General features: G+C 41.4%; 1 protein-coding gene across 1 annotated transcript in view; it reads left to right on the plus strand.

The window, feature by feature from the left end:
• LOC149818575 (proteinaceous RNase P 1, chloroplastic/mitochondrial-like) overlaps positions 1-22166 on the plus strand; it is a 35113-nt gene extending 12947 nt beyond the window's left edge. Inside the window, exons 5-6 of the mRNA XM_089984931.1 lie at positions 21713-21778; positions 21922-22166. Of these exons, the coding sequence (XP_089841057.1) occupies positions 21713-21778; positions 21922-22089 (234 nt within the window). The 3' untranslated portion in view covers positions 22090-22166. The remainder of the gene's footprint in view (positions 1-21712; positions 21779-21921) is intronic.
• The last annotated feature ends 952 nt before the right edge of the window (positions 22167-23118 follow it).

Consider the following 23118-nt stretch of genomic DNA (forward strand, 5'->3'; position numbering starts at 1 on the left):
GGTGAAGCAAGAGTATAGGTAGGTGAGACAGGAGTGTAGGTAGGTGAGGCAGAATCATCAGTAGGATCTTTATCCTCGCCTCCTTCCCACGAACCTCCTGATGCTGCCTATTCCTGCCTTAATCTTGGGCCGCTTCTGTTTGCTTCTGCATGCCATGCTGCTTCAGCGGCTTGAATTGCCGTCCTCATAGTTTCTTCATAAAGAAACCCTCCGGATGCGAAATCTCTCGATTTGCTGCACTTATGGCAGCCACATAACTGACTCAGAACATATGTCGTCCCCATGCACTGGTTATACGAGACTTGCCCCGAGACATAAAGTTTGCGCTAGGGGATGCTCTCCTTGCGATACCTTCTCGAGCCGTCATCCAATCTCTCATCATCCGCTCATGTACTGATCGAGCTCTCTGACGGTGGGACTGGTGAGTCCCTCACCTATAAAGCTGTGTCTGCCACCCCACGTAGTGTCGGGGTAGTCTTGTCGATAATCATCTCTCTCCCCGGTTATGATATAAATCGACGGGGGTTGTGGTTAAAGTGCTAAGCTAAGCTTACATATGAGCCATACTATACATGAACAAAGATTCAATCGACCTGTCATTTGTCCACAAGCATGGGCAGTTAAGGAAATAGCATTTATCATATTTTCCTTTGTAAAAAAAATATAGTCCAACACCAGTCGGCTGGGCTTGACAGGGTACCACACAACCCATGATGGGCCTGTGCATCACTGCCACGGCCTGGCAGTCAGTCGAGTGCCCCTCGGCTGGCTACTAGCCGGCTTGAGCCATTCAACAACAAAAGGGTTAACACTGTTTGTTTGCTCTTTTTTTTTTTTTTGAATAATCAGAAAGAGAAACCAAAGGGTATTTTGCCAAGTAACTAAAAGTTCAGACAGGCTACAATAGATAGATGAAACACTTCTCATTATACAGTTCTCTCATGATCTTATGCTCTTGTTCCACTCAATACTTATAACAAAACAAAATACTAAAATTGTCAAAAACTGCACAGTATTCAGAATAACTGGTTCTAACGCTAGTCAAAAATAGACATTTCAGCTAGCAATTCCTTTGTCATTAAAAGATCAGCAATCAAATTTCTGCATCAACAACTTTTTGCTTATGTTCATCTAAACATAATTGACAACTTTTGTATGAATTTACTTGTGTAATTTGAGAATTGTGAATAATCCTAAGCCAGGGCTTTCATACATCATCCGGGAGGTTATTGAACTCAACCCTCACTCTTTGTCATCCAACTTGTAAAGAGAGGTTAATTTAGTAAACCCAAAGGAATATATCGACAAATATAATAATCTAATGTTCACATAAAATTATGCCTGGACACTACTCAATTCCGAGAAGCTTTCGCAGGACACATTAAATTGGCGAAATTACTCACCAGAAGCAACACAAAAATTTAAAAAAAAACAAAGCCAAGCAATCTGAAAGGTGATCCCTATAACAGTTATGTTCAAGAGAATCTAACCTCCTTATCCTTATTTGTGTTCGTCGTTTCCCAGCTAGGAAACCCCCATCCGTGATCCTTTAGGCAGCCGAAACCCCCAATCAGTCGATGTGGGGTTTTTGGAAGCCATAACCCCCACCCCACCTTCAGGTTAGTGTTATACACTAAAACCCCCAAATCTGGGTCGCAACCACCGAAAAACCCAATACCTTACCATCTAAGGTTTTCCGGCAGCCAAGAACCCCACCTCTCAAATCACTACCCGAAATCGAACTCAGGTTCGATCCCTCACCCAAAATCCAAGAAGCACCGTACCTTTTGTGAATATTTTCCGGCGATCGAAGGCTGCCGTGGCGGGAGTACCGAGCTGGCTGGAGTCGCCCCTCACCGCTGCCGTGACAGGTAGACTCGACTGCTGTTTGCCGCAGGTTTTCCGGCGTGCCCTAATTCTCCGATGCGCACCCAACTCGAGAGAGAGAGAGAGAGAGAGAGAGAGAGAGAGAGATCGAGTGAAGAGGGCGAGACCCCCTCTCTACTCCCCCTTTATCGACTCCAAGCCCCCCCTTTCTTGCCGAGGGGCGCGGGGTCGGTTACGCTCTGCGTAACCCCTCGCTCGCCCCCCCTTCTGTTTTCGGCTCCAGAAATATCGGGCGACCCTTATCGGGTTGCCCCTTTCTTTTAAAAGGGTTGCTACAGGGCGCGGCTCGGGTCCAGACCCGAGACCTGTAACCCGACTCCAAACAATATGGATCCACAAGTTGGATCCAAATGGATCCAACTGTGGATCCTGGGATAGATTTAAAAAAAATTAAAATTTTATTTATTTATGATTATACACAAATATATATATATATATATATATATATATATTAAAATATATATAGGTATACGGATATCTAAGATTCTCATATTCCAGATGAGATATCCCAGAATGTGTATTACACTGTTCTTATTCATTATATTTGTATTAAAGTTAATTTCTTTAAGTTTGCAACACCATATGCAAAAGTAAAGTAAAAACCCGCATCCTCCCTTGCGGGGACCCATTCGGGACTCCGGCCCGTGTAAACACATAGAAAAATGCAATACAAGAAATTATGATTTTTGCGATGCCTTTAAAAGTAAACAAAGAAAGAGCAAACCAATGCTCGAGGCTCTCCATGCCTGCGATGACTCATTTCGATCGTCGATGCACCATATGCAACACGCCAAATATGCAATGATGTCGGCATGTTTCCAAATGCACATCCATATATGCCAATATAACCATGGACATGAAACAACAACACTCACAAGCATGGTTTCAAAGATTCATATGCAAGGATTTACATATTTATACCAAAATGTATGTTGTCATTCCTGGATTAATTTTATTATAACATGTGAACACCCATCCATGTAGATTCAAGTAATAAAGCATTAGTTTCATGATTGCTCATGCCCATGAAAACAACTAGACAACGATATCCAAATCAAGCTTAAGCATATTAACATTTTCATTCACCTGTATGCAAAGAGCCAGGTCTAACACGATTAGCTAGTGTAAAACCCCATTTAAAAAAAAATAATAATATCGGTTTGGACCCGGGCCGGGTCGGGTCCGGATCCGACCCGGGCCCCTTTTTATTTTAGGGTTTTAAGTAACCCGACGCAGGGTCCCGAGCGCCGCACCCCCCCCCCCTCTTCTTCCCCTTCGTTTTCGGGTTGATTGGGGAAACCCACCGAGGTTTCCCCTTTCATCTTTCCCCCCGAGCTCTTTATGAGGAGTGCTGGAGGGCGAGGGGAGGCACGCCTCCCCTCTCGAGCTTCCTCCCCCGCGCCGGTCTCCTTCCCTGCTGCGCCCGCCGCTGACGCCGGGAACCCCCCCAGGTACGCCGTTCTTCTCTTCTCCTCCCTCTTCTCCTCCTCACCCCCTCCCTGTCACCTCGCCGGGAGGCCGGCAGGTGGCTCACAGCCACTGCCGCGGCCTCCCACTGCCTCTCTGTGTCGCCAGGGCCCCGACAGGTGGCCTACGCGGCCCCTATCGTCCCCGTCTCCCTCTGCGATTCGCCAGAGTGCCGGCAGGGGACCGGTGGCCCCTGCGGCACCCCCTTTTTGCTGCCACCTCATGGCTTTCGGCAGGGGCTGGCCCCCTGCCGTCTGGTGCTGTCGGCAGGGGTGGCCCCTTGCCGACCTGTGTTGTCGGCAGGGGCTCAGCCCCTGCCACATCGTGCTGTCGGTAGGGGTTGGCCCCTGCCGACCTATGTTGTCGGCAGGGGCTCAGCCCCTGCCACATCGTGCTGTCGGCAGGGGTTGGCCCCTGCCGACCTGTGCTTTCGGCAGGGGCTGGGCCCCCTGCCGTCTGGTGCTGTCGGCAGGGGTGGCCCTTGCCGACCTGTGTTGTCGGCAGGGGCTCAGCCCCTGCCACTTCGTGCTGGCGGCAGGGGTTGGCTCCTGCCGACCTGTGCTTTCGGCAGGGGCTGGCCCCCTGCCATCCATGTGCTTCTGGCAGGGGTTGGCCCCCTGCCATCCTTATGCTTCCGGCAGGGGCTGCCCCCCTGCCATCCATTGCTTCCGGCAGGGGCTGGCCCCCTGCCATCCATTGCTTTCGGCAGGGGCTAGCCCCCTGCCATCCATTGCTGTCGGCAGGGGCTCAGCCCCTGCCACTGTGTGCCGTTGGCAGGGGCTCAGCCCCTGCCACTTGATGGCTGTCGGCAGGGGTTGGCCCCCTGCTGCTACGCTATGTTTAGGCAGGGGCTTGTTCCCCCGCCGCTTGTCTGTTTTCGGCCAGCAGGGGCACACCTCTGCTGCCTCTCTTTTCCTATAGGCAGGTTTGTCTTTCTTTTTGCTCCGCATGATAATTAACGTAGCACTGTTGCAGACCTCGCATCGGACCCCTCGCTCTGGCTCCGCGGCCCGAGCCTCGTATCATCTACACGCGTAGATGCACGCAGCTGCACGACATCCCGAGGTAGGGGAAAGTCGCACGAATAGTGTGTATGAACAAAATGAAATAAGACTTCTGAGATAGAATAATTATTTTGCATATTTGCGACTCTGAAGAAATATTTGTTGATCCATGTTTTACTCTTTGTGATTCTTTTATTTCATAATATAAATCCTCTAGGTAGACTCATTCTAGAAAGAATCAAGTAGTTTACTTGTCATGCCTGTTTACGTGTACGAGTGCTTAACTCATAATTGTCTATTATGCATGCTTATTCCTTTGAAACTGCATACTTGAGATAGACTTTGTGAAGAGATTCAAAACCACTGCAATTGCCATTATAACCGAACCTTAAGGCAGGTACAATATGAATTTTTATGTAAGATCATGGAGGGTATTGAAGGGTGAAATCTATACTTTACCAAATTTAATAATATCGGCCTCCACAAGCCAATTGCTCAGAAAAGCAAAACATGTCATGTAGGAAACAAAAGAATCATAAACCATTATGTTGCCCTCTCATCGTAGTTGTACCTCTAGGAAGGTACGATCGTACTTTTGGACAAGTACGTCCCATGTGGGTTACGATGGTGGGATGATGAGGTGGTGGCAACCTCGATGAATGCTATTAGCAAAATGCTGAGATCACATAAAATGGTGACCATTTCGCCTTCACAGGCAAGATGCTCGAGTGGGTCTAATGGACCAGAGCATGTAGGATGGGACGGCGGTTAAGAAACCCCCGTCGTACCCATCCGATCTTCACGGTTCATCAAGGGAGAGGATGGATGGTACAAATACTCCGGTGGACAGGTTGTTAACAACCACCCCACGAGCAAAAGACTCGGTTTTCCCCAGTCATCGGAGTTAGGGGAATTAGGATTACCATAAATTATCCTAGGTGGTAATTCCCAGGCACTTCTGCAGAAGTTGGATGCATCCATGGGCCACGAATGCCTTTGGGGATTTACTCTCTTGGTCACTGACCGTCCCCTTAGGAGCGGACTCAGTCAGCCATCCGGGTTAATGAAAACACCTGACATAATAAACCCCCGGATCGCTCTCGGCTGTTTCTACGTTTCGCGTCTGTGCGTACTCACAGGCCAGTTAATATCAGAACTTAAAGAATATATTCAGGAATAGATATAGACGACTGAGACTTACACTGCTTCTCTTTGCACTTATTACATTTGCTAGAATAGACTACAACTGTTTTAATTGCTTAAATATCATAACTGCTTATCTCATGAATGTCCTGTTTTATTTTCATTCTACTTATCTGTTTGTGCACCTGTTGGTTTGTTATGAAGCTGACCCATTCATGGGCAGGTGAGGAGTAGGACTTCACTGGCGGCCGATGGCGTGGTGCAACGTGGATCAAGATTCATTTTCTTTCTGCTGGCGGCTTGGCTCTGGGACTTTTTGGAGTTTTCTTAGATTTATTGAACTTTGGAATAAAAGGCTCATTTTGTAATAAACTGCAGATTTTAATTGATTGCCTTATTTCTTAAATTCCTTTAAGATGTTGTACATGTGAATGATGGTTTTTCAGCTAACGTACCCAGGATTGTTGACTTGTGTTCCTTTCTAAATGTCTTCCGTTGTTGTTTTTAAATATTAAACTTTAAATCTTTGAAAGGTTTTTCGATAAGGTTTTCGAAATCACAAGTCGAAATTTTGGGGCGTTACAGCTAGTATTCTGAAAAATTAAAGTGCTAAGCTAAGCTTCCATATGAGCCATACTATACATGAACAAAGATTCAATCGACCTGTCATTTGTCCACAAGCATGGGCAGTTAAGGAAATAGCATTTATGATATTTTCCTTTGTAAAAAAAATATAGTCCAGCACCAGTCGGATGGGCTTGACAGGGTACCACACAACCCATGATGGGCCTGTGCATCACTGCACGACTTGACAGTCAGTCGAGTGCCCCTCGACTGGCTACTAGCCGGCCTGAGCCATTCAACAACAAAAGGGTTAACACTGTTTGTTTGCTCTTTTTTTTTTGAATAATCAGAAAGAGAAACCAAAGGGTATTTTGCCAAGTAACTAAAAGTTCAGACAGGCTACAATAGATAGATGAAACACTTCTCATTATACAGATCTCTCATGATCTTATGCTCTTGTTCCACTCAATACTTATAACAAAACAAAAGACTAAAATTGTCAAAAACTGCACAATATTCAGAATAACTGGTTCTAACGCTAGTCAAAAATAGACATTTCAGCTAGCAATTCCTTTGTCATTAAAAGATCAGCAATCAAATTTCTGCATCAACAACTTTTTGCTTATGTTCATCTAAACATAATTGACAACTTTTGTATGAATTTACTTGTGTAATTTGAGAATTGTGAATAATCCTAAGCCAGGGCTTTCATACATCATCCGGGAGGTTATTGAACTCAACCCTCACTCTTTGTCATCCAACTTGTAAAGAGAGGTTAATTTAGTAAACCCAAAGGAATATATCGACAAATATAATAATCTAATGTTCACATAAAATTATGCCTGGACACTACTCAATTCCGAGAAGCTTTCGCAGGACACATTAAATTGGCGAAATTACTCACCAGAAGCAACACAAAAATTTAAAAAAAAACAAAGCCAAGCAATCTGAAAGGTGATCCCTATAACAGTTATGTTCAAGAGAATCTAACCTCCTTATCCTTATTTGTGTTCGTCGTTTCCCAGCTAGGAAACCCCCATCCGTGATCCTTTAGGCAGCCGAAACCCCCAATCAGTCGATGTGGGGTTTTTGGAAGCCATAACCCCCACCCCACCTTCAGGTTAGTGTTATACACTAAAACCCCCAAATCTGGGTCGCAACCACCGAAAAACCCAATACCTTACCATCTAAGGTTTTCCGGCAGCCAAGAACCCCACCTCTCAAATCACTACCCGAAATCGAACTCAGGTTCGATCCCTCACCCAAAATCCAAGAAGCACCGTACCTTTTGTGAATATTTTCCGGCGATCGGAGGCTGCCGTGGCGGGAGTACCGAGCTGGCTGGAGTCGCCCCTCACCGCTGCCGTGACAGGTAGACTCGACTGTTGTTTGTCGCAGGTTTTCCGGCGTGCCCTAATTCTCCGATGCGCACCCAACTCGAGAGAGAGAGAGAGAGAGAGAGAGAGAGAGAGAGAGAGAGAGAGAGAGAGAGAGAGATCGAGTGAAGAGGGCGAGACTCCCTCTCCACTCCCCCTTTATCGACCCCAAGCCCCCCCTTTCTTGCCGAGGGGTGCGAGGTTGGTTACGCTCTGCGTAACCCCTCCCTCGCCCCCCCTTCTGTTTTCGGCTCCAGAAATATCGGGCAACCCTTATCGGGTTGCCCCTTTCTTTTAAAAGGGTTGCTACAGGGCGCGGCTCGGGTCCGGACCCGAGACCCGTAACCCGACTCCAAACAATATGGATCCACAAGTTGGATCCAAATGTGGATCCTTGGATAGATTTTAAAATTTTTTTATTTATTTATGATTATACACAATATATATATATATATATATATATATATATATATTTATATTTATATATATATATATATATTAAAATATATATAGGTATATGGATCCGGTATGTGGATCCCAGACCCATCTACGCACCTCTTTTAAATAATTATTCCCCGAATTATTTAATAAATTAAAAATTTTTGTACTTATACATACATATCAAATTTACGAGGTAAATTTATTCGAAAACCCCTTTATGGGTCCTGGATCTGAAATTTGGATCCCAAGCCCAAATCCCTCTGTTATGAAATATATAGTATAATATGTTTAAATAAATGCCTTAAAATTATGGGTATTACACCAAACTAATCCTAGGTCGGCTATACCGATTATAGCGGTTATGGGCATAGCAACCCACGTAGAATACCCCAGTTCTACATGTTGGTCAGACAATGAACCATACACTCTCAATGGTCCTCGGACCACCAGACATTGCAGTGAAACAAAAAGGGAACCCCACCGGTAGCTAGCCGGGAGGTAAGGCTCAATTTCAATCTTGGTATGGTTCATGCTACATTCTAACCATGATGGTTCTCAACCATCCATGGTCGTTTAGAGTTCTCACACAGTTCTCAACCATCCATGGTCGTTTAGAGTTCCCAAACACTGTGTGAGTGTAACCCTAAGTCATAGGCTAAGTTCAACACATAGACCTACATTCTCAAACTCGTATTTCACTCGTTCTCTCACGAGTGATATCGTGAAATGATCACGATAGATGTCATTCTTTAATTTCTGAATGACATTGAGACTCACACTTATCTCATAATAAGCACGCAACGATGTAAGGTCTTCACATCGTTAAATCACCGGTGGCCCACTCTTCATGGTGGTTGTACTATGACCATGAACCAGGTAGCCCTTACAAAATGTCACTACTTCCAGAGTTCAAGGTGTTATGCATGCTAATATCAAAATACTCATTCATACAACATGAATAGAATAAAATGGTCTAAACACAATCTTATCACTATGCATGTTATTAGCAATTTATCACATAGATATGCTATCACAAAATAATATTTCTAACATGCATGACATACAACAACTAACATGTATTCCATAACTAACATGTAGATGAAATCATTTCATAATATCATGCATGGTCAATTTGTGTATATCATTTTTACACTTAAAAGATATCATGCTAATCATGTTAATTCACAACAATAACATGAAAAGTAAAGAAGTTTATTCACATTTAAAATTACTTATAGTATCCCTTACCTAGAATATGAATAATGTGCTCTAGTTGCAATCGAGTCTCAAGATGCTCTAACAATAGGATTTGGTCATTACACAAGTATATTTGTATTAATGCACATAATTTTTCATACTTTAACAAAATTACCAAAATACTCCTCGAATTTACTCGTGGGACTTTGATTTTTGTGCCCTTGATTTAACTAAACCAGTGGACAAACAAATTCTCTTCTGCAATACGAGTCCAACGCACCAAACCTCACTCGATTATGAGTTCAGAGTTCTAAGTTATGTTCATTTTACCAAAAATGGATTTTGGATACTCACAAGGGCATTGTGGTGATTTTGAAATTATTTTCATAATTCAAAAATAACTCACAACCCGATCCAGATCCATTTACGAACTGGGTCCAAAACTATTTGATTGGATCCAAACTCATTACTGATCTTGATTTAAAACTGTCTAACTGGATCCAGACCCAGTTCTAATCTGGATCCATAACAATTTCAATCAGATCCAGAATTGATTTGGATCCAGAACTGATCTTAACCATATTTAGTTTTGTTTTGGATCCAGAACAGGCAGTCTGGATCTAGACCCATATCTCTCTGGATCTAGCTTTATTTGGATCGGTCCAAACTAACTGGATCTAGATTCGGTCTGGTCCAAATCAAATTAATATGGATCTGAGACCCAGTCAGACCGAACCGGTTTGACCCAAACCGGTTCGGTTTAGATTGGTTCGGTCTGAACCGACTCTACTTGAACTGGTTCGTCCAGGACCGGTTCGGTCTGAACCGGTTTGATCCAAACCGGTTCGGTCTGAAATGATCCAACCAGAACCGATTCGACCAACAATCTTTTTTTTAAAGGACCGTGGTTTGGTTCGGTCTGGGTGCGGCCCAGATCGATCCGATTCGGTTTGGGTCGTACCCAGACCAAACCGGTCTCTCTCTTTTTTTTTATTTGGCTCGGTCTGGGTGCGACCCAGACCGACAGGTTCGGTTCGGGTCATGCCCAGACCGACCCGGTTCGATCCGGGTCGCACTCGGGCTGACCCGGTCCCCCTTTAATAAAACACAGGCGGAAGGGGCGACCCCTTCCGTTTTTCCCCTTCTTCTCAAACACATAGGGGCTGACCGCCAGAGCCGGCCCTCTCTGTATCTCTCTGAAGCAGAGGGGTTGACCACTGGCGTCAACCGACCGACCCCCTTCTCTCTCTCTTTGTGTCTGTCGCAGTCACATTTTTTTTGTTTTTCTACACCTCGCCCACAGCTATGGCTGTCGACCCCCTTTGCTCAGAAAAGAAAGGAGAAAACAAAGAAGAATACGAGGATGGAGATGGAGGGGCCTACCTCATTGTTGGCGCCGAAATCCAATAAGTGCTGCACTTTTTTTTTCTTTCTCGTCACTCTCCCTCTGCCGCTCTCTCTCTCGCTCTTGATGCAGGTGGAGGAAGAGGTGCTGCGTGAGGGTTTTTATAGCCCTCACACAAGGTGAGGGGGATGAGGATAAACCTCACCCCTCTCTCGGATTATGGGGGTGAGGTTTATCCTCAGCCCCCTTCGGTTTAGCGAAGGCGGTTCTCCCAAATGGGGAACTATTTTCGTTTTTTTTAGGTTATCCCCTTCGACGATTTCGTCGAAGGGGGTTTACACATGGGCTCATTCTTATCAACTTTTTTCAGCATTTCACAAATAGGTCGCGTAAACTGAATGAAGTATGTGACTCTATACCAAAACTCATCATCAATAATGAATTTCTTAATTTTTTGAGCCGACAACATCATCAACACGATAGAATGTCCAATTCTTATCGGTCATCATGTTAACCAAAGCATTCTTCACTTAATCATTTTCACCATCACAATGATAGACGCAAAACGTGTTTCAACAACCTTCAACAATTTCAGATAAGAATGTCGGTTAAATATAGTATTAACATGATGATGGTTGACAACAAAATTCTTAATGCTTTTGACATTTTTTTCTAATTCCTCAATCCATGAACATAGAGCATATGCTGGTGAATTTTCTTCTTATTTGGGGTTGCAGATGCTCTTGATGGCCATATTCAAGCTGTGTGCTACTAACTGAGAGTCCAAAAAATATGAGGTTACTCACTCTCTAAACTCAATGCTGCACTTTTACAAATTGGAGTATTGTCTGTGATGATTTGCACTACTTTCTGATCACCCACTTCTTTTATTACTTTTATAAACAATATTTCCAAATACTCAACATTTTGCCCAGATGCATCAATTGCTTTCAATAATACTGTGCCACTAAGCGAAGAAACAATGAAATTAATCAGTGGACAGCTTTGAATATCTGTCCATCCATCAGAAACAATGGAAACTTCATTTTGTTCCCATGAATATTTCTCAATCTCTAGCAATCTCTCAACATTTGCCCTCTCTTATGCAAGAATTGCCGTTCATAGTATTTCTGAGCTTCGAGGTACATAGCCATTCAAGTTACAATTTTCCAGTGAAGGAACTAAATCATTCCAATAAGGATTTTTAGTTGCATTAAATGGAAGTGAACTAGAATAAAAATATGTCTTTACTTTTCTATCTTCTTCCTTTCATATGTATTGAATGATGCTTGTATCGTTCCTCTTCTTCTACCTCCTTCATCCATTTTTTTTAGCATCTTCTTGGTGGCTTAAAAATGATACTATAATTGCACAAAAATCACTCATGGTCTTCCTCTTCTCATATTCATCTTGTATTTTTTGTTATTGTATTCGCATTACCTCATCAATTCTTTTGCATCATAAAATGCCATGTCCTGATATCTTCAACAAATGAGTCTTAACTCTTGTGTAAGACCCAACAAAATCTCTTTCACAAAGCTTACATCGAAATCTCTTGTTTCCACCACCTCTTCCAATTTTTGTAAGCTTATCCACATGTGCTCGTAGTGGCCTCCCATCATCACATGTTGCAACTAACTTGAATCAACACTCCTACTACTACTATCAGCAATACTAGTAGTAAAACTTACATGTGGGGATGAGGATGACACAAGTCCTTTCCTTCTATTCATCATTTTTGTCCTGAAAAAAAAATATTATATTAAAATCAATTATGCACAAAATCAAGATTGATAATATTGAATACAAGATCAATAAGTTATACATTTGGATGCATTCACATTAACACACTTGCAAATATATATACATATAGTACATAAAATTTCAATTGATTGTGCTTGTCTGACCTTTCTTCTAAAAAATATAGTACGTAAAATTGTGTTTTAGCAATAATAAAAATATGACAAACAAAAACTAAAAAAAGGATCTTTCACTTGTGTTCACAGCTATGTCACAGGGACTCGGCAAAACAGATGCCGCACCCGCGTCGACGCGACGCGACGCGGGTTCGCGTGCGGGTGCGGCACCGGGTGCGGTCAACACGACCCTGGGTGCGGTCAATGCACCCAGGGTCATTTTTGTCCATAATTTGGGCGTAAAAAAAAATTCCCCCGATGAAAAGGAGGATTAGGGCAAAAATTTTTTTTTGCCCTAATCTCTCCTCTCTCTCCCCCTGAGCTCGAGCTCTCCCACCGCCGCCCCAGCTCCGCCGCCCCCAGCGCCGCCGCCCCAGCTCCGCCTCCCAGGCTCCTCCTCTCCTTTCGCAGGTATGTCTCTCACTCTCTTCTTGGGTCGGCTGGGGAGGGGCCGAGCCCCCCCCCCCCCTCTCTGTCTCTTGTTGGGTCGGCAGGGCTCCCTCGTTTTTCGGCACAGGAGGGACCGAGCCCCTCCCTCATCTAGCTCTTTTTTTGGGTCGACAGGGGAGGGGCCGAGCCCCTCCCCTTTATGTTTTTCTTTTTTGGGTCGACAGGGGAGGGGTCGAGCCCCTCCCCTTTATGTTTTTCTTTTTTGGGTCGACAGGGGAGGGGCCGAGCCCCTCCCCTTTATTTAAATGTTATAAACTGCTGAATGGTATCTAGTAAGTCATCCACTGTTAAATGTTGCGTATGTGTCTTGAAGCATGGCAACAGTGGAAGTAATCTTATTCACTGCTCTTCTTCATTTTTATTTTGCGTGGTGGGACTAGGCGCTTGCTACCAGCCATGGAATTAACTAAGTATGCAGTGTATATCTAAGAATTAATAAGCTCAAATGCATGACTAAGAATAAATAAGTTCAAATGCATGTTGCAATTCAAGGGTGTGCTTGGTGGTAGAAATGAATGCAGAAGCTCCTTGCCTGGAGGGTTAGCACAGAATTGATGTTCTGGTTCAATCTGTTTTTAAAACCTGCAAGTAATGGGTCAACTGTCAATGTCTTGACCACTAAATGAATGTCTGCTTGATTTAATGGATGCTTAAATGAAACCACTTGCATGCCTGATTCCAGGTAAGGTCACTAGTACCCATCAAGAAGATTAGTGGCATTCATATTCCTCTCCTTTAAGAGCTTTTATTTTCTAGAAGATGCCTTTACATTCATGGAGAAGCATGGTGAAAGTCCTGATTTAGCTTAATCTTAAACCGAGTTTTTCGTTCATTTCCATGAAGAAGTTCATTGAGTGGTATAGACTGCTAATTATCTAGAATATAACACATGGATTGGTGACAATGACTAAGAAACAGTGGTCCATTTCCATACTGCACCTAGATGAAACCTAGGAGAAAATCATGAAAAATTAAAATAAATTATTGTGCCTTATAACATTTAAATAATTTAAAATAAATGTTAAACTGTTAAAACTTCAAAATTATATATATATATATATATACTTTTTTTTTACATTTTTGCCCCTGCCGCACCCCCGCACCCGGGTTTTTTGGAAGTGCCGAATCCCCGCACCCGCACCCGCACCCGCACCCATGTGACATAGGTTCACAGGAATAATTAAAAATTTTGACAAAATCAGTACCCAAAAAAGGTACAATCAATTGAAATCCCTCTATTGAGTGAACCAATTAATCATAAAGATCTATATTTTTCTTAGAGGGCATTTTTTATATAGTAGCACTGCATGATGCAGCATCGCTGCCGCTGCTGACAGCCACCCATCTTAACATTTCTTGAGATGGAGACCATGCCCATCTCGAGAAATGCCAAGATGGGTGGCTGTGCTGCATATGATGTGAACACTTTCTTCTAAGGCTTTTAAATTAACATTTTTTGCACAATGAGATGGAAAATTTTTGTACTTTTTAATCAACTACAAAATTTCAGACTTTCACATCAAATAGTTGGACCATCCACAGGATAAAACCTACAGTTTTATCTTATTAACATTTCAACGTATATAACATGTTGCTTGCATTCTTCTTCTTCAATGCTTCTGTAAATGACAATCCTAGGAAAATCATTTTATTCACAAGGTCCAAAGTAGTTTCAGACTTTCACATCTTAATCAATGATATGGTCCATTCTCCACTATAAATACTGGTATTTCTGGATAGGATCGCCACTGCATAGTCATATTTCAAGCTTATCCATTAACAAGCACATTTTCTTTTTCAAATGTTCATTGACCCCTCATGTATTACACCTACCACCATCAAGAATCAGTTAGCAGCATATTGCAACCGAAACATGCACCAACTTCAGAAACATAGACATAATGAAAGAAAATAAGCAAAAAAGGGAGGAAGAAATATGTACATGCAGAGGGGGGAGAGAGAGGTACACACAGAGAGAGGGAGGGCAGGGGGTGGGCGTTTAGTCGAGAAGAGCGAGAGAGACGAGGGGAAAGAGATTGAGAGAAAGAGAGATCGAAGGAGAGATTGAGAGAGGGAGAGAATGAAGGAGACATACCTCGCCGTGCCGCTGGGATGGAGACGGAGAAGAGGAGGCGTCGGGGTGGGTTGGGAGGGTGCCAATTTTTTTTTGCCCTAATCCCCCTCCCAACCCATTTCATCGGGAAATTTTCTTTTAAGTAAAAAATTGGACACTTAAGACCCTGGGTGCGTTGACCGCACCCAATGTCAGTTTGACCGCACTGGGTGCTGCACCTGCACCCGCGTCGGGTCGCGCCGACACAGGTGCAGCACTGGCTGGCCGAATCTCTGAGACATAGGTCACTTATATCAGCGATATTTTTAAAATATCACGATATTATTGTTGTAAAATAAAAAAAAACATTTTTAAAGGGAAAATCTCATGATATTTTGAAATTTCGGCAGTTTATATATATCGCAATATTATCGTGATAATAACAAAATATTGTCATGTCCAAAATAACTCAGCAGACAGAAGAAGGGAAGAAGGAAAGAACGAAGGAAGGAAAGAAGAAGGAAGGAAGGAAAGGAGAAGGAAGGAATGAAAGAAGGAACAAAAGAAGAAAGAAGGAAAGGAAAAAAGAAGGAAGGTGTCATGTTTTTTTGTTTTTTCTACATTTTTTTTAGTTTTTTCATTTTATTTTTTAAATTTTGAGATTTTTATAAGATTTTCTGGAGCATGTCGAGATATAGTTGAGACTGAAATTTGAGAATGTCTTAACATTCACAATCAAAGGGGAGGGGGGAGCTTCCTTGGAGATGGAATAGATAGGGCTGTAAAATTGTCTACGAAGAGACAATACACATACAAGCACAAATACTTTATGAAAGATGTGCATGAAGGCACTCACACAACACTTGAACAAATTACGCACAAAAGTGTAAAAGTAGCAAACATGCACTAAGGCATGTATTTTATAGAAAACAGAAAATGCTTGAGACTCTCAAGCTTAAGGAATAACAAGGGGGAACACCCCTATTTTTACAAAAGCAAAGGGGTACAAGAGGGGCTCCCAAAGGAGTAGTTTCGTTGGGGAGCCCCTAACGGTCACATTTGTGACCGTTGGGGGTCCCCAACGACTCTATTGGGGGGACCCCCACTGCACCTTTATAAAAAGGGAAAAAATAGAAAATAGAAAAAAAGAAAATAAAAAGAAATTACAACATATTCCAAGTGGAATATGCGCAAGATGTGAAATTACAAGAATACCCTTTTCAGGTATAAGAAAATAAAATATGTATATATAAGTATATATATTTATACTTACAACAATGGTTTTGGAGATACATTTTAACACCCCCCCTCAAACTTACGATGCGATAACCGTAAGTTTGTTAAGAAGGAAATTAAATCTGGGCGAACAAAGAGCTTTTGTGAAGAAGTCCGCAAGTTGATACTCAAACGTCACGTACGGTAGATCAATGACCTTCTTCAAGTATTCTTTCCTGACATAATGGCAGTTCATCTCTATATGCTTTGTTCGCTCGTGAAAGGTGTGATTCTTGGCAATATAAATTGCATTTTTGTTGTCGCAGAATAGCTTTGTTGGTTCTCTGATAAGCACTCCCATATCTTCCAAAAGATGTCGAATCCATACAATTTCCATGGTAGTGGATGTCATGGCTCTATATTCTGCTTCAGTGGATGACAGAGAGACCATCTGTTGCTTTTTACATCGCCATGAAATCAAAGACTCTCCTAAGAAAACACAAAAGCCAATGGTGGAGTGACGGTTATTAGGGTCACCTCCCCAATCTGAGTCAGTATAAGCAAGTAATTTTAATTCAGAAGAAGAAGATAGAAATACTCTCTTATTCACTGTTCCTTTTAAATATCTGATGATGCGAAGAACAACACTCATATGAACTGTTGTAGGGGCGTGCTGAAACTGACTGATGATGTGAATAGCACCTGACAAATCAGGTCAAGTAATGCTAAGGTACATTAAAGAGCCTACCAACTACCTGTAAGGAGTAGGATTGGTTAGAAGAACACCGTCATCAATCTTCATTTTTGATCCCACGACTTCAGGAGTTTCGCAGACTTTGTCATCAGAAATCCTTGACCTGTCAATAATCTCACAAACAAGTTTAGACCGAGATAGGAAGTAACCACGTTGAGAATAGGCAACCTCAATTCTAAGAAAGTATGTCAGAAAACCCAAGTCTGACATCTCAAATTTTGAAGTCAAGATGAACTTAATACCCTTGACTCCTTGAACATTATCACATGTAATTAACATGTGATCAACATAGAGCAATAGTATCACAATTCCTGCATCAGATTTTCTAGTTAACAAAGCAGTATCAGTATAACAGGAGGAACAACCATTTTCCAACATTACACTGGTGAATCTATCATACCAGGCTTTGGGGGCCTGTTTCAAACCATAGAGGGTCTTTCAAAGACGAAGAACTTTATCTTTAGGAATCTTCATGCCTGATGGAGCATCCATATAAACTTCTTCGTTAAGATCACCATTCAAAAAAGCATTTTTCACATCCATTTGAAAAATGTTCTAATTTTTAATAGATGCAATAGTAATAAGACATCTATCTGTAACCATTCGGGCTACAGGAGCAAAAGTTTCATCATAATCAATTTCATACTCTTGCCCATATCTTTTTGCGACTAAGCGAGCTTTATACCTTTCCAGTGATCCATCGCTCTTAGTCTTAACCTTAAAAACCCATCGACAACCTATAGTTTTTTTCCTATGGGTAGAGTTTGGAAATCCCATGTTTCAGCCTTCCTAAGAGCGTTAAGTTCATTTTGCATAGCTTTTTGCCATTCTATATATTTTTTAGCTTCTTCAAAATTTCTAGGTTCAAAATAAGAGTGAATAGCACTAAGACAAGCCCTATATCGGGGTGAGAAGAATTCAAACGAGACAAAACGAGTTGGAGGTCTCCTATTCCTTTCAGATCTTCTGTGGTCGAGAGTAGGAACAAACTCACTATATTGATCAATAGCATTTCTAAAGGTATCTTGGTTTCTTCGAGAATAGGTTATTGGATCACTTGAAATTCTACCTTCTTGTTCATTGGGTGAGTTGTATTCACCAACATCACCATCATTTTTCCCATCATGGTTTGATGATACATCATCATCACTAGATATGTCATCATTACTAGACAATAAGTCAAATAAGGAGTATTTAACATTTTCTTGTTGAGAAACATTTTTTTCAAAGCCGCTTTCATTTTCTAAGAATGTTACATTTCTTGAGACATATAACGTATTATCTCTAAGGTCATAACAACGAAACCCTTTTTGAGTTTCAGAATATCCGAGTAAGGCACAAGGAATAGCCTTGGGAGAGAGGTTGTCATTTTTATCAGTAAGTATAAAACACTTACATCTTAAGACTCGTAACCTATTATAATCAGGTTCAAGCTTATGTAATACCTCAAAAGGAGATATTTTTCTCAATATCCTAGATGATAAGCGATTTATCAGATAAACAGAAGCAAGAGCTGCTTTAGCCCAAAAGTTTTTAGGAATGTTTTGGGATATAAGAAGGGTCTTAGTAGACTCGATGATGTGCCTATGTTTCCTTTCGGCCAACCCATTTTGTTGAGGAGTTTTAGGACAAGATCTTTGGTGAACAATTCCATTATCCTCAAGGTACTCCTTAAATTGATTGGAGAGATATTCTCCTCTAGAATCACTTCTAAATATCTTTATGATACTGTTGAATTGATTCTTGATCATTGTATGAAAAGTTTTGAAACATGAAAATACTTCATGTTTTAACCTAAGAAAATAGATCCACGAATATTACGTAATAAGAAAAACCTCCTTTTGAAGCAACAGGTGCGGGTCCCCAAACATCTGAATGAACAATTTCGAAAGTTTTAGAAGAGAACATAGTTCTTTGCTCAAAATGCAAACTCTGCATTTTTCCTAGAATACAATCATTACAAGAAAATGAAATTTTACATAGGTCTTTTGTAAAGTGTAAATAAGATAACTTGGTGATATTAGGATGACCAAGTCTTTTGTGCCACACATTTATATCTTTGTGTCGGGCAACATTACAAAAAATATTTGGAACTTGAAGAGAGTCCATATAGTATAACTCTTCCTTCCTAAAGCCTTCCCCATTCAATTTCCCGAACTAGCGATCTTGTATTAAACATTTATCACAAGAGAATTTAATATCGCAACCATGGTCCGAGAGTTGAGAAACAGAGAGAAGGTTTAAGTTTAGTTTAGGTATAAATCTAATTTTTAGAATAAAAAAGTCTTGAGTTTCAAAATTACATATGCCTTTAATTTAAAAAGAGGTTCCATCCGCAGTGGAAACAAAAGATGGAGAAACATTTTTTGATTAATCGGAAAACAAAAATGTGTTTGGGGACATGTGAAAAGATGCACCGGAGTCCAAAAGCCAAGAGACTTTACCTGGAGAGGAAGGAGTAGACATGGCGGCACCGGAGGTAGCTCCCTTGAGGAGAGGTTGAAGGGCTTCCATTATTTGACTTAGAGAGAGAGATCCACTTGAAGATGCCTCCTCTTTTTGCGGTACACCGGTGGTAGCCATTGCGAGAAGCTTCTTCCATTTGGGACATATAGGTTTGATATGCCCCGGTTCTTTACAGAAATGACAAATAATTTTGTTATAGTCCTTTTTTCCTCTTTGCTCACCATTTTCACCTTGATTTTGTGGTTTAAAGTGAGGAGGACGATAGGTTTTTACATTGTTTCCGGGTATTGATACGACATTGACCCCATTGTTTTCTTCATAGTTACAAGGAACAACAAGAACATTTGATCCTTGTTTACATAAACCCATACGAGTCTCCTCACCACTTAATTTGGTGAGTACATCTTCAAGAGAGGGAGGGTAAACGATGATAGAAGAGATGACCTTATTTGCTCAAATTTGGGCCTTAGCCCATTCAAAAAGTTGAAGAACCGATCTTCTTCAAGTTGCTTGTGATGAAGTTCAATCGCCTCTTCACTCCATTTTGGTTCAAGCATGGCAAACTCGTCCCAAATGGAAGAAAGATCGGCAAAATATTTCCTAATAGTCATTTCACCTTGAGTAAGAGAGAGAGAGTCTTCTTTTGAAGGTAATACTTATGAGATAAGTCCCTTGACGTATACATTTTCTCAAGATAATGCCAAGCTTCCGATGCTTTCTTGAACTTAATAATGTTGGCATTAATCTTAGTTTCAACGGATGAGAAAAACCAAGAAAGAATCTTGAAAATTTTCATTTCCCATTCATCGTGCTTCTTAGAATACTCTTCAAGGGCTTTGATTCTTTCTTCTCTCTCAAGAATCTTGATTTTACTTCCGTTTACCACGGTAATTTTGGGTTTCGGTTTCGGAATTGTGCCTTCCACGTAACCCCATAGCGCCTTTCCTTTTACGTGAGCCTCCATGTTCCCGGCCCAAACATGATAGTTGAACCCATTTAGTTTGAAGCCAAGAGCAAAATGAGACTCTTTTTCGCCCATTAAGGAGTAAAGAGGAAGGGAGAAAATACGTACCAACACAAGATTTCAAAATCTGACTTGCACAAGATTCTTCTAAAATATTTGAGAAGCAAGATCCACCACTTCAAACTTCAAAGATCTGAAGGCACGCTTTTTGAGGTACTCTAAAAAAGAAGAATCCCACGATCCTCTATCACTAACCTCGCTCTGATACCATGTAAAATTGTCTACGAAGAGACAATATGCATACAAGCACAAATACTTTATGAAAGATGTGCACGAAGACACTCACACAACACTTGAACAAAATACGCACAAAAGCGTAAAAGTAGCAAACATGCACTAAGGCATGTATTTTATAGAAAATAGCAAATGCTTGAGACTCTCAAGCTTAAGGAATAACAAGGGGGAACACCCCTATTTATACAAAAGCAAAGGGGTACAAGGGGGGCTCCCAAAGGAGTCGTTTCGTTGGGGGTCCCCAACGACTCTATTGGGGGGGACCCCCAATGCACCTTTATGAAAAGGGAAAAAATAAAAAATAGAAAAAAAGGAAATACAAAATAAAAATAAATATAAAAAAGAAATTACAACATATTCCAAGTGGAATATGTGCAAGATGTGAAATTACAAGAATACCCTTTTCGGGTATAAGAAAATAAAATATGTATATATATATATATATATTTATAAGATACGTATACATATATGATATATATGTATATGTATCTCTCTATATATAAGTATATATATTTATACTTACAACAATGGTTTTGGAGATACATTTTAACAAGGGCCCCATAAGTGGTTACTTCGCTGTGGGGGAATCGAACTTAACCTTCCGTGGATTGCCATGTTGGATTCTTATTCTTGACAATGATTCATGCAATGCATTAATCTTTTATATCTGAATATGATCTTGCTCTAGGTTTACTGCATTATTGCAGTGTTCCTTATATATATATATTTGTTGATTCACTACATTGGACTTCCTAGTTTCTAAATACTAGGTTGGGCCCTTGATTAATCTTAACTGCAAGAAGATACATTAGCACATGCATGCTTGTGCGCATACACGTTCTAATGCATACTGAGCCTCCTTTAATTTGAATATGATCAGGTTGGAAGTAGTAAAGCTAAACCTTTTAGACTGAGCTGATACAAATACTTGCCTCTTGAGCATATATGAGCTTTTCAAAACGCCTTCTAAAACCATGACCTGAACTGGAAAATATCATACTTGTGCTACATCTTTCTGATGCTCTGATACTATCTTGATGATCTCAAATGGGTGCATGGCTTCCAAATCTGATGTTTTATATAATCACTACTCTTTCATTCTACTGAATTGTTGATTTACTATAGGGCGCTGCATGTAGGGGTAATTAAGCTGGCAGTGACTATCATCTTTTGCAGGTTCGGCTGACTGTATCTAAGCGCCTCACATTTCAGATGCCACCACCATATTCGACGGTTATACAGGTCCTTGACATTTCCTGATTCCCTCTTTCATTGTTTATCCATATGGTTGGATATCGTCTTTATCATTTTCATTCTTCTGTGTGCTTTGTATTGATGTTGCTTAACTTAATGAGTGGTGATTGTTATCCTTCTTGGAGTTGCAGGAATCGGAAGTTGGGAGTTGGCATATACCTATTGCTGTTGAAGATGAGAATGAATCTCCGAGGCCATGGGTTTGTGCAATGAGGCCTGGGTTCACCCATTTGAAACGAGTCAATTGTCACTTGGAACAAACTAACACAAGTTGCTTGCGGAATAGTTCTTCACATTAGTTCCAAATTGATTTTGTGTTGTAGCCATGGCCATGATTAAATTCAATGGTGTTTAATTTACCATACCTCAGTTTTTAGCAGTCTTCTATTCTTGAAGTGCTCAACTTTTCTTAGGCTCTGCTTGGAAACTGGTGTTGGGAGGGATATGAGAAGGGCCATGAGAACAGTGATGGTATGGGGCGATGCTATTGGATTTCATCTCCTTGAAAGGTTGTAGTTGAAATCCTGATCCATATCTTGTCCATCTCCCCTCCTATCTCCTCTTTCCTTCTAAACACGAGACACCAAATGCAGGAGACTGGCGGGTATTGTGGAAATCCTTCTAAACACGAGGTTGTAGTCATTTTGATTATGAATATCTAAGAACTTTTGGCTAGGTATTATGAAGCTCGTGGGGTCATTGTGTGAATCGGTTCAATGTGTAGTTTGTAAGCACAAGAGCCATACTCAGCTGGATCTCATATTAGTCCCATGTTGCTGCAATTAGTAATAAGAATAATGCAGTTGTGGAGTGTACGAGTGAGAAGTGGCGGGGTGCGATGAGAGGGTGGGATAGCGAGGGTTTCGTAACAGTGAGAGGGAGTTGGTGCGTCATGGTTTGTGCACAAATCACAGAAGGGAAGATCGTCTTCAAAGCGGGCGGGGGCACGGATGACCAATATGTCGGGCGTGCAGAGGAGCCACCCTCTGCAGGAGAACGCTAATGCTTTGAAAAAATTTGGTTCCTGATTCTCCATATCATACCAAATTGCCTGACTGACCAGCAGATTTCATTCATGAGCTCATTTTCTTCACCTGGGTTTGGTCCATAGTTACTAAGAAACGAAATGGATACGAGAAGTGATGCATGCAGTGGAACCGGGGAACTGAGTTTTTAAAAGCATTAGAAGCGGGAAGCGGTTGTGGTGATCATAAAAGTGCACTAATAATGAAAATCGCTTCCGGATCCTAATTCTGTGACACTTCTATCTTTGTGTTCAGAGGCACCATTTTTGTTCGGGTGTTTTTAGTCCAGAAACTTGATGGTTT

Source organism: Nuphar pumila, chromosome 13, assembly GCF_984573655.1.
Source record: "Nuphar pumila chromosome 13, dmNupPumi1.hap1.1, whole genome shotgun sequence".
NCBI lineage: Eukaryota > Viridiplantae > Streptophyta > Magnoliopsida > Nymphaeales > Nymphaeaceae > Nuphar > Nuphar pumila.